We start from the raw sequence: 11,698 nt of genomic DNA on the forward strand, positions 1-11,698 counted from the left end.
TGTATAGGGGTCTGGGATTGCTTTTGCAGTGCTCTGTATAAATAAAGAAGTGCAAATCTCTTACAAAGGATAATTTTGTAGTGTTGCTGCTAGAAATTTCCATAGGGGGGAAAGGCTGCTACAAATAAAGAGTATTTGTTTATGTCGTTACGCTTTCACTTCCAGTTTTAATAGCAGGGAGAAGAAACCATCAGTCGCTCGGCTGCTCGCAGAACTACACCTCCCGTGATGCATTGCGGCACCGGGGAGCAGGAACTACATCCTGATTCAAAGTTCAACATGCGTGTTTCAGTTTTAGCAAGTTTGCGCACCATGCGGCTAGTTTTAACGTGATAAATCCTCTTTCCGGAGTGGTGTGTGTGTGTGTGTGTGTTTATTATTTTCTTGAAACATGTCAGTGAACGCGTCAAAGCTGACCCTGAACCAGCTGGTGTTCCGCCATTTGAAGGAGAATGGTTTCCATTCAGCTGCTGAGGAGCTGCAGAGGCACTGCCCACAGGTCAACACACACACACACACTGAGTTATAACAACCAGACTCAGAACAACAAGTCTTATATTCTGTGCAATAACACAACAGTTAGAGGATATGTTTGTAGTTCCAGGGAAGTAAAATCAGATGAAACAAATCATTATGTTCAATAACATGACAGGGCACATCAAATGCACCAAAACAACTTGGAGAAGAAGTCAACCTGTGTATATTTTCACTAAAGTGGAAGTACTAACAACTACATGCTGAAAATACAACACTACAAGCAAGGCAGGATTAGGAAGGATGTGGGCCCCTGAGCCAGAGCTGCCATGGGGCCCTAAGACATTATTTTTACTGCATGCAAATTAGAAAACAAATACTTACGTGCACAGCAAGGTTTATAGTCTGCTGTTAAAATGTGACGCACAGGAACATCTCTGGATCCACTGTCTGAAACTATTAGAGCCTTTAAACTTAAAAACAAAGTTTTTTTTTCATGAACCAAAACATTTTGAAGTGTCATAGCCAAGATACAGAATACCATCGAGGCAACGATCTTTTATCTTCATGTCTCAAGATCACACAGAGCAAAGTAAGCTGCAACCAAGGAGTTTTGGTTTAAAAAAAAAATCTAAAATTTCAGATATAAACAAATAAAAACAAATGCTGAAGTTTTGTTTATATGAAAAATAGGTTGTCTGAAATAATTTACATCAAACAGCTTTTGCTGCACTGACGTCATGATGAAAGTGAAAACACAGAATAATTTATATAAAACAGCAACACTGTATTAGATTTCTACAAATCAAGAAGAATATTTGTAAACCTCTATGACTCAGAATTACACAGAGTAAATTTACTGAAACTGGAAGTACTGTATTTACTTTAAAACTGTAATAAAATAAAATGAATTAAACTAAATAGAAACCCATGCACCTCCTTTAGAAATAGGTCAAATAAGGACATCTGGACATCCATTTCTTATTTATTGTCACTATTTTGGGGCCCTCTGAACCTCAGGGTCCTGGACGAATTCTCCAGTCAGCCCTTAGGAAAGGCCGGCCTTGACTACAAGTTAAGCTCCTGGAATCATCATGTTCATCTGATGTTTGTTAGAACTTTTTATCATCATGGATGACATAGTAATTACTCCTGTTACACTTTGGGAATGTACGAAATATTTGTTCAGGTCATTTCTAGTCATTAGGACCCTTCTTGTTGGATTAGAAAGTTCTCCTTTATCTCCGATGCTTCCAGTTCAACTGAGATCAAATCTCCTCCTTGAGTAAATTTAACAATTTTTCCCCAACACCAAATCAAAATACTCCATCTTTCAGTGGTTCTTCTCAGGTCCTTTTCTGCAACAACTACACTCTGCCTTTCATGCTTGTTCAGCTTTTCGACTTCTGAAACTAATTCAAATACAGATATATTACAGTAAAATGGACTAAAATAATAGATGTGAGGTGTTTTCATATACTTAAAGATGTTTATAGATCTTAAAGTTCGAGGCAAACATGCCTCTGGTGGGAAGATTACAAAAAAGGAGCTCAAATTCCTCAAATTTTTTAAATTCAACTTGACGTCATGTTTTAAATGCTTTCTCCAAATCTGCTGTGTGTGAAAGTGGTTTAACTTTTTTCAGGGGGAGGCAGACGCAGCCGTGTCTTTATTGGACATCTACAAGTCATGGTTGAAGTGAGTGTGACGGATTGTTTTTGGGTCAGTTTAACCATGTTGATTGGCCGTGGTTCGGTGCAGTGACACGTTCACAAGCTGCTGTTTTCCTTCCTGGCAGAGGCTCCAAAAAGAAGAAGAAGCAGAAATCGACCAAACGTTCCGGTCCAGGAGAGAAAGGAAAGACGCCGACTAAAGGTGCAACAAGGAAGAATACGGATAAACCTGTAAAAACTCCAGCAAAAAAGGTGATTTTTATTTTTATTTTTCAGCCTCTCTGTCTTTCATGTCTTTCTGTGGCAGTCCCTAAACGTCACAGAGCATCTTTGCTTGTTTTTTTTTATGTAGTCCGTTCAAAAGAAAAGGAAAAAAGGTGAAGAAAAAGCTGCGGAAAATGTCAAAGAGGCAAAGAAACTAAAGCTGGACGCCGCCGGTGGGGGGGATTCCGACTCCGACAGCAGTCTGGACGTGGAGAAGTGGAAGAAGCTGGTCCTCCAGATGACCGGTAGGAGTCTGTTTGTCGGCTGCATCTTTCCTGAGTGCGCCTGTGAACGGGATGAGGTGATGGGGAGAATCGTCAGAGGGCTCGTTTTTGTTTTCTTTGCCTCTGAGTTTAATAAGGTGACTCGATGCATGTGCTTCAAGTTAAACAGTCTCGGGGGGTGATGATGGTAGATGAATAACAGGAGCCAGGACAGCACCACCTAGAAACAGCCTCGTCATGGGAACACAAACAGAGATGTTTACCTCCCAGGGATCGTCTCTTTGAGGGTATATCCTCACCTGCCCGACTTTTTCTGTTCTCTCTGCAGAGGCTGACCTAGCCAAGATGGAAACCTTCAACGCCCTGGACTCGTCTGCGCCCGAGCCCAAGAAAAAGACGGTCAGAAAGCCGCGTGCCAGACCTCCTCCGAAACCTGCCGCTCCTGTCCAGGAAAGAAGTGAAGCGGCTCAGAAGAATTCAAAGGACAAGGAGACCGCTGTGGCACAGACGCCGGCGTCGAAGCGAGCACTTAAAAAGAGCGGGCCTGAAAATGCAGCCCACGTGTCCTCCTCCGGGACCCCGAACCAGAAGGAGAAAAACCTCAACGACACAGAGGACAGACCAGCTGCATCCACGGTGTCACCTGTAAAAAAACAGACACAGACTAAAAAAAACATCATCCCTGCGACTCCCAGGGAGGAAACAACAGGTGAAACAGCATCTGAACCCAAGAAGAAGAAGAAGAAGAAAGAAAATGAAACACCTGAGAACAACACGGAGAGGAACGTAATGGAGAGCGTCGGAAAAGACGTTAAAACAAAGAAAACTGACATAAAAAAGAAAACAAAAGGTGCAAAAACAGAAGCTGGGGAAGACATGATGGAAAAAACTGAAAATGTTGTTGAGGACAACTCTGAGTCTGTGGTACAAGAAAAGAAAGCAAAGAAGAAGAAGAAGGAGAAAACCAGAGATGAGGAGAATTCAGCTGATACAGTCGAAGAAACGGTAGTAAAGAAAAAAAAGAAAAAGGCCAAAAACGAGGAAAATTCAGATAATACAGTTGAAGAAACCATCGTAAAGAAAAAGACCAACAACGAGGAGACTTCAGCTGATATAGTTGAAGAAACGATAGTAAAGAAAAAGAAGAAAAAGGCCAAAAGCGAAGAAAATTCCGAGCTGAATTTATCCGAGACAATAAACACACACCAGACTGTCCCAAATCCAAATGAAGTTGGTCATGAGGAAAGATTAGAGGAAAAAGTTCAACAAAAGAAGGCAAAAAGGAAAAAAGAAACGGTCGTTAGTGAGGAAAATTCCGAACTGGGAACGTTGAAAAGAGAACAAAATATAGAGCAAAGTGCTGGAGATGATGAAAATCCAGAGTCAGACGTTAAGAAGAAGAAAGCGAAGAAGAAGAAAAGGGAGCCTGTTGACGGTGAGACTAATCCAGAGGAAGTAGTTCAAGAAGTGAAAGCAAAGAAGAAGAAAGAGAAGAATCCCAATGATGTCATTTTAGAGCAGACTGATGAAGACAAAACGAAGAAAGGGGACAAAGCTAATCGTAAAGATGTGGCGTCAAAGGAAAAATCTGCAGAGACAATGGATTGTAATGAGACACAAGAATCTGCTGATCCATCGGGCCTGGAGACGACAAGTCCACCCAAACAGAAGAAGAAGAAAAGTGAGTAGAGAACCCACTGTGGTGATGCCGACATCCACTTTGTCTTCATGTAAGTTTGCTTCTTTTGTTTGTCTCTCAGAGAAAAGCAAACTCCAGTCAGATGAGGTTCTTGAAGAAGCTGTGGTTTCTGCTCAGGACGCCGCAGCGACGCAGACGACACCAGCTGACTCCCACAGGAAGGTACCACGAGACTGAAGTTCTCCCTGAGTCCGCAGGTCACACGTTAGGAGTGCTGGATCACCAAATGAAGTTAAAGGTTAAGCATTTCGCCCACCGCTAACTAACATCACCCCATGTTGAGAAGGGCAGGTTTGGTCGAACCGTATTTTACCAAAATGTTTGTAAAATTGTCTGAATCACAACAGTTTGTGTGTTTTCTAAGTTCAGTTGGCTGCTGCTGGGGGTTTCATTAAAATCTGTCCAGTTGTTCATGAGATATTTCGCTAACAGACACGCGTTTCGCACACACACACAAGACAAAGGGCAAAATTATTATTTTATGACAAATTCTTCTTCTGTATTCTTTCACAGAAAAAGAAATCAAAGAGCGAGAGTCCTGAGGACAGCTGAAGATAATGCCACGCTGCAGTTCTGTCTGTTTTCTAAAAGAAGATTTTTGTAAAAAAAAAAAAAAAAAAAACTGTAAACAGAAACAGCCGTTTTTATTTTTGGTACAACTTTTATGACTTCTCTTACTTCAGAGTTCTGTACTGAAGTAAGTCGTGTTTGTCTGTCTTGGGAATTTCACCCGAGAGACGTTTAAACTCCACGCTGTTTTTTTTAAACCAACATTTCACTTTTTTTAATGACGATCTCAGTACGATAATCAGGAGAAACCTGTTTTTGCTTGTTCTCACCGAACTCTAGATGTTTACTACTGTCCCATATGTTTCACATTTCGCACAAAACACCAAGATTATGTGAATGGCAAAAAAAAAAGTATTTGTGTGATTTTATCAACTCTTATTTTTATGAAAAGTAACAGAATGATTGTTTTTTACTGTTTTGGCATTGGGGTATTGTAAACAATTGTTATAAACAAAAATAGTTTTTTTCATATATGCATTGTACATACATGCTTTTATTAGAAATTAAACATTTTTTATTATATTGTGTAACGAGTCCTCCCTCTAGTGTTGTAGCAGAGTTACAGAACATCAAACTGAAGGCTAAAGCAGGATAAATTGAACATTTTATATCTACTCTGCCTACTTTGTAGATGTCTTTCATTCATTTCCATCATGACAAATAAAATAACATTTCAGGGTTTTTTTTTTGTATAAACCCTGGATTTAATCACAATGTCTACTTTGGATAATACAAATATAGCTGCACATGCTCTCTTTGACCCAGCAAATTAATATTTATGCACATTAAATGTCAAAAACGGTCTTCAGATATAGTTTATAGCACAGACTTATCCTAATTGACCAAATGTCCCTTTCTTCTCATTGTTGGGACTTCAATCCAGCAGGAACCGTTTCATGGAAACTGCTGTCTTCCGAAGGGTGTCCCAAAAAATGTATAATTTCATAGTCTAATGAAGCCAATTCTTTCTAAAATTATGTGAAATTTTACCAAAATGTGTAAAACAGCAGTTTTAATGCTTAATTCTATCTTTTCCTTTTATGGTGAAGAATGACATTCACTATGAAAGGAAAGGATATGTTGTGTGTCAGAATATGCTATGAACAGTGAAACAAGAGTGTGCAGCATGTATTTTTGAGAAAATTCAAGAAAAATGCAACAACTGGAAAGCAAACTAGGACGTGGCAAAAAAAATCAATTTCAAGACATGTTACAGCACGTGTGTTTCCTGTCACAGGTGCACATTTTCAGCATTTTTGAAATACATCCCTCAGAATTTCTTCGAATTTTGATAAATTTATGTTAAAATATTATTGTTCAACATGAAACCTATTTAATTTAGTTTTCCTGGGACAAGTAGTTTTTCAGATATTCACATTACAAATAATGTCATTCTTTTTTAGGGACGCTCTGTGTTTTCTGAATAAGCGTCTGCGCACTAGCGATATGACCCTTTAAGCCCCGCCCACTCCACCGTACACACTGGTGTTATTTTTTTAGTCTGTGGTTTATAGTTGTATCCGCTAGGCGGCGGTGCAGGCAGTGAAGAAGGATTTAAAAACGCCAAAGAAAAGTCTTGAACATACAGTCTCTGGCTGTGCATTACATTATGAATCAGGTATAAAACGTGAAGCAAAACTTTATATGCTTTAACTGCATATTACTGCCTACTAAATGTGGAGATTAAGGAAAGTTCGGCATAAAGCTGGTCGACAAATCGACAGCTTGGAGGAGCTCAGACTGAAGAGGCGAGACAAAGAGAGAGGTAAGTTTCAAGTGCAGTATATTTTAGGTTAACCTGTCCTAAATTAACCGGTTTTGGTAAAATAATTTACCGAGAAAAAGCCAGAGTTCGGTAAATACCACGAGCTACTGACCGTTTGTTTACGTTCGAGAGGAACCCAACGGTTAGGACGTTAGCTCTCTTAGCTAGCTGTCAATCTAATAAAAATATATACTTTTCAAACATTTGAATGTGTTTACTAAACGATGCCGCCATTTAAAGCAGAAAAGTGTACAGATATAGGTTTCTATATAGCATAAAAGTAGCATTTTGTGCTTTAAAATTTGGTAACTCATAGTTATTTCTTGTTTATAAAAACGAATGCTGACTAGCAATCAAGCAACTTTCAAAATAAGTTGACAACAAAGAACAAAAACAAAGTTAATTTATTTAATGTTTATAGCAGCTGTTATTGTCATTGCTGTTAGTATCTACTCTTTGATAAAGTAAAGGATACATTATTTTGGATATTTTGTTTTGTTTGTGTTTCTTGCTTTAGCACTGAGGCAAGCCCGCAGAGACAGGCAGCTTGTGAGCAAAAGGCTCCTTCTAAATGAGGATGAGGAGCAGCCAGACGTCACCATGGAAACAACCCCAGGAGAACAGGTGAGAGGTGATAAATATTCCAACTGATCATTTACATTGCGTTCTGTTAAAATGAAAGCTTTAACTAATTTGCTGATACACCATTCCCCCCCCCCCCAGGACGTGGTCAGTTTGTTTCACAAACTTCAACACAGCAGGTCAGAGAAGGAAGTCCACCTGAGAGCTCTGAGTAAAGCTTTGCGTGACCCGGCAGCACAGCTCGCCTTCATCAAGTATGGTAGTGGGTTCCTGTCGCCGTATCAGATGGGTTAAACAGACGTTCACCTCGTTCTCTAATGAGTCCTGTTTGTGTGTGAACCTGTTCTGACAGGCTGGAGAACTGCATGCATCTGCTGGTCGGACTCCTTACCGGTTCTGATGCTCAGTGTCGTCTGCAGGCTGTTCGGTGTCTGCATGAGCTGTCTCACTCTCCTCACACCAACGTGGCCTCAGCCTGTCTGCCTGCCACTCCCTATCTGCTAACATATCTGTCCGGTCAGAGCACCAAATTCACAGTGAGTGCTCCATCCACACCAAGGAGGTTGTATCCAACACCTAATTAAGTAGGACAGCTTTTTAAGGTTTCATCTGTGTGTGTAGGAGCTGTGTCTCTACACACTGGGAAATCTGTGCCCGGACAGTGAGGTTGTAAAAGAGAAACTCCTCGCTCAGGGAATCATACCAACGCTGGCTAGCTGTTTAGAGGTACGCCGAAATGTTTATGGCTGTTCCACAGTTCAGTTCATTTCTGCCACTTTTAATGCCAAAAAATGCTTGCCAAACTAAAAAGCTGATTTTGTTTGTTTGCACAGAACCAAAGACACAACCTTGCGGTGGTGGAGGCTGTGGGCTTCACGCTCTCACAGCTTCTCCAGACCAACCACGCAGCAGAGAAAATAATCCCGTATGTGCGCTCATGACATCTCCATCAGTGTCTCTTAGAAAACATTACTTTCTACTTTCAGCTGTAAAGTGTTGCTTTCAGTTGTATCAAGCTCTTCTCTGTGCGTGCAGGATGGTGCTGACCTCCACCTTACCCTCACACTTATTATCACTTCTGACCCCTGACCCAGAGTTTGGAATGGCTCCTGCCATTGAGTGTGCATGGTGTCTGCACTACCTCACCTGCAGGTAAAGTTCATACAGCAATATCAGGACTAGATTGATGCCTTTTTGTTACTTTTCTTACTTTGTGTAGTAATTGTCACATTATTGTCAAACGCAGCACTGAGGATCACAGTGCCCTGCTGGCTCAAGGGGCCTTGATTAGCTGCAGTTCCCTGTTGGTGTCACTGGGTGGTGCTGTTGCTGGTGGAAACAAAGAACATGGGATGGAGCTGGTATGAAAAATTATGAATTTATTTCCTGCTCTCTAGCATTTCTTGTAGTTTTTTGCTGTTGTTTGCATCAGTTTTTTTTAGTTTTTTCATTGCAATCCTCACATTAAAGTGTAAAAAAACAATATTCTATTGCAGCTTAAATGTTATCTGTGTTCTGCAGCTGATCTGGCCTCTGCTCCGGTGTGTCGGAAACCTCCTGCCCTCCTGCCCTGTGGGAGATCTGAGCTCTCGAGCGGGTGGTGTTCATCTCGTGGTCGCCTTGTGTGAACTTGCCCATGCCTTCCTGCGCAGCCATGTGGCCTTGGCCAGAGAGGCAGCCTGGGTCCTCAACAACCTCACAGGTCTGAGCCTTTAATGTTCAAACTGCGAGACTTGTGCGCAGAATCTGGATGGGGCAAAATGGGATTAAAGCGCTGTTCATAGTAGCTGTTACAAAGTTGTCTCTGTGCACTTGATTATTGTTTGTGCTCTGTTTTTAGTCACGAGTGTCAAATATAACCAAGGTTTGTGCTGGTACAGATGTTCATTTTGTTCAGTTGCTAAATGAAAATGTTGGTGCTAGTTTTTACTATTTCATTTTCGGTAATTTTGAAGGATCAACAAGTAGCTTTAATTTATGCTTATGTAGTTTGTGGGGATGTTTTTGGTTTACTTCTATGACATCAGTTTATGTTACCATAAGTTCGGTCATTGTTTCTCTGTAAGAGTTAATCCAGTTAAACAAGCAAACAATAGACTCTAAACCTCTAAGAGTCAGGATTTAATACCCACTCGTTGAAACACACCCAACCTGAATGCAGAGGCAGAGAATGCTAGAAGCTCAGCTGCTGTCAGCGTTTAAACCGGATGTAATTATTTGAATTTAGGCAGAGCATGATTACAAGTATTCTTAGAAAGAAAGTTGTCATCTTTGCAGAACAACAAAATCTTACACAAAACGAGATTTCTTGACATCTGAGGTTCCCCAATAATCAAGCACAGTTTGCTGAAAGTCAAATTCTGAGCTCATTTGTAACTTACTCAGATTAGTTAAGTACGTTGATAAAGTTACTAAAGTGCTAATAGCTCAATGTTGTTTGCCACCACCCTCTGTTGTAGCCCACTCCTCTGAATTCTGCTCTGCTCTCCTGACTTTCAACCTGGTTCCAAGACTGATCCAGCTTCTACCTTTTTCTCAAGGCATCAACACAATGGTAGGTGCAATCTAAAGCCAGATATTTTCTAGTGTTTGTCACTGTCACAGTTCCAAAATGTAAGAGATGCTGTGCCTGTTTCAATAATCAGAAACATTTGATTTTTTATTATTTTTCTCATACATCCTTGCATTGTTCAATTTCATTTTCTTTTAGGTCTTAAGGATTTTAGCAAATATTGCCCATAAGAACAAGGAGTTCTGCGTGCGGTCAGAGGAGCTCGGAGCGCTGTCTGCCCTCTGTGCCACTCTGAAAATGGCTGACCAAGACGTGGTGACCCTGAGTCTGGATGTTCTGTTCATGATGGCGGTCGGTAGTCCTCAGGTAAGCAAGCCCACATCAAATAATGAAACCTGTTCACGTTTGCTGATCTGCTACAACAATAAGGCTGGTGTTGAGTAGCAGAGAATTTGTTTATTTTCTCTCAGACAGCAGAGCAGTTTGTGAGGCAAGGTGGTCTTTCTCTGTTAGAAGCCATTCAGTACAACAGTGCAGGAGAGTCGAGGAGAAGGGCTTCGTACCTCCTGACATTACCGACCTTCCAACAAGACGTAATAATAGCCTTCACCTATCTCTTCCAGCTCTGTGTAGTCTGTCGTGTTTTCGGACTACAAATACTCACGTGAGGTTTTGTGTTGCAGGTGGAAAACATGACTGATCCTTGACCTGACGAGACGCCTTCTGCAATAAAACGTGAAGACTTTTTCAGAGCGGCTGAACAGCTCGCGTAGATTCTGTTTTGTGTAGATTCTAGAACAAATACGATGCTGACAGAGACACGGTTTGCATTTAAAGGCATTTCAGTGTTGCACAAATATATTTTTATATCTGTAAAGATCAAATCATGTTTATATTTCTCATTGAAATTAAATTTATAGCCATTCTGGCAAATTAAACCGGAACACCTACAGTATAAAATACATCTACATGGCTGCATGAGTTTTTGTATATATTACATATTTTAGATAAAATTTTGTATTTATTTAAACAAAACACTGCATTACTATTGTTCAACTGCTAAATAAATTATACTTAAAAATGTCTTTTTTATGAGAGGTGTTTTTAGAGTGGAACGTGCTCTAAGAATATTTACAATTTCTTGAATATGTGCAACCCTGCGTGGAAAAGTGGGTAAAGAAAATGGACGGATGTTTGTTAGTCGACTGCCTAAAAAAAGAAAGTTTGTTTTAAAGCATTAATGTGCCACCTTACTCAGGATTACAATTACTAAGGGAGGGAGTAATAGCCCTGTTTTACGACACGTAGAAACGTGTAAAAAGGTGCAAATGTCTCTTAAGAATTTCATCTACTTAAAGGGACAGTCTGGTGATTTCTGGCACGCTGTTCGGTCAAACAGTTGTCAGTAGTTTGTAACTTATTAGCAGTGATATGGAGATAAAGGGAAGTGTGATAAACTAAACAAAAAGTGCACAAGTGTAGCAGCCTTATTGAGAAATTATTTTTTCCAAGCCTGATAATTTATGTGAATTGATACATTGTAGTTAGCTATTAGCCTAGCCTGAACAAAGACTCTGTGTTCTGTGACTGATGTCACCACTCATAAGTGTAGCCTGCGAACTATTTGACAGATCATCTAGAAAAAAATCATCAGACTATCTCTCTCACTATCCCTTTCATTGTAGAAGTAGAAGCACTCGGAGATCGCAAATCTCTGCCAAGACCTTAGTATCATTAAGCAATAGTGCGATCTGGATTACGACCAAAATTTAATCAGTTTTTTTTTTTTTGTGACAACCCCAACACTTCCATGGAAGTTTCATCCAGATCTGTTCATTAGTTTTTACCTAATCTTCCTAACAGACAAACAAACTCGCATGACTGAAAACATTCTCTCCTTGGTGGAGCTAACAAGGTTTTAACAAAGGGGTCACC

The 11,698-nt window shown here is 40.3% G+C and overlaps 2 protein-coding genes across 3 annotated transcripts; both read left to right on the forward strand.

Annotated features, from left to right (window-relative positions):
* The first annotated feature begins 247 nt into the window (after positions 1–247).
* On the forward strand, positions 248–5,289 carry tcof1 (treacle ribosome biogenesis factor 1). Of its 2 annotated transcripts, none has more exons than XR_005233607.1 (7): positions 248–499; positions 2,120–2,172; positions 2,273–2,399; positions 2,500–2,656; positions 2,964–4,316; positions 4,396–4,572; positions 4,848–4,973. XR_005233607.1 is itself a non-coding variant. In XM_017427114.3 (7 exons), the coding sequence occupies exons 1-7, from the start codon at positions 392–394 to the stop codon at positions 4,884–4,886; spliced, it is 1,938 nt and encodes a 645-aa protein (XP_017282603.1). In that variant the 5' UTR covers positions 248–391; the 3' UTR covers positions 4,887–5,289. The 2 variants fall into 2 exon arrangements, 1 of the variants encoding a protein (XP_017282603.1); XM_017427114.3 differs by having other exon boundaries at positions 4,396–4,496; positions 4,848–5,289.
* A 1,145-nt stretch (positions 5,290–6,434) lies between these two features.
* tmco6 (transmembrane and coiled-coil domains 6) lies at positions 6,435–10,848 on the forward strand. The gene is made up of 13 exons (XM_017427127.3): positions 6,435–6,669; positions 7,187–7,293; positions 7,393–7,505; positions 7,604–7,787; positions 7,873–7,977; positions 8,085–8,176; positions 8,287–8,403; positions 8,498–8,612; positions 8,773–8,953; positions 9,711–9,805; positions 9,962–10,129; positions 10,234–10,356; positions 10,447–10,848. Exons 1-13 carry the CDS (start codon positions 6,579–6,581, stop codon positions 10,468–10,470), a joined length of 1,515 nt encoding a protein of 504 aa, XP_017282616.1. The 5' UTR covers positions 6,435–6,578; the 3' UTR covers positions 10,471–10,848.
* Positions 10,849–11,698: the final 850 nt, after the last annotated feature.

Source organism: Kryptolebias marmoratus, linkage group LG9, assembly GCF_001649575.2.
Source record: "Kryptolebias marmoratus isolate JLee-2015 linkage group LG9, ASM164957v2, whole genome shotgun sequence".
NCBI lineage: Eukaryota > Metazoa > Chordata > Actinopteri > Cyprinodontiformes > Rivulidae > Kryptolebias > Kryptolebias marmoratus.

Excerpts from the sequence above, each read along its gene's own strand:
- tcof1 (XM_017427114.3), top strand. The coding sequence starts at position 392 with ATGTCAGTGAACGCGTCAAAGCTGACCCTGAACCAGCTGGTGTTCCGC. Across the intron at positions 2,657-2,963 it reads GCTGGTCCTCCAGATGACCG|AGGCTGACCTAGCCAAGATG; the intron begins GTAGGAGTCTGT and ends TTCTCTCTGCAG. Across the intron at positions 4,497-4,847 it reads CAGCTGACTCCCACAGGAAG|AAAAAGAAATCAAAGAGCGA; the intron begins GTACCACGAGAC and ends ATTCTTTCACAG.
- tmco6 (XM_017427127.3), top strand. The coding sequence starts at position 6,579 with ATGTGGAGATTAAGGAAAGTTCGGCATAAAGCTGGTCGACAAATCGAC. Across the intron at positions 7,788-7,872 it reads GTCAGAGCACCAAATTCACA|GAGCTGTGTCTCTACACACT; the intron begins GTGAGTGCTCCA and ends CTGTGTGTGTAG. Across the intron at positions 8,404-8,497 it reads CTGCACTACCTCACCTGCAG|CACTGAGGATCACAGTGCCC; the intron begins GTAAAGTTCATA and ends TGTCAAACGCAG.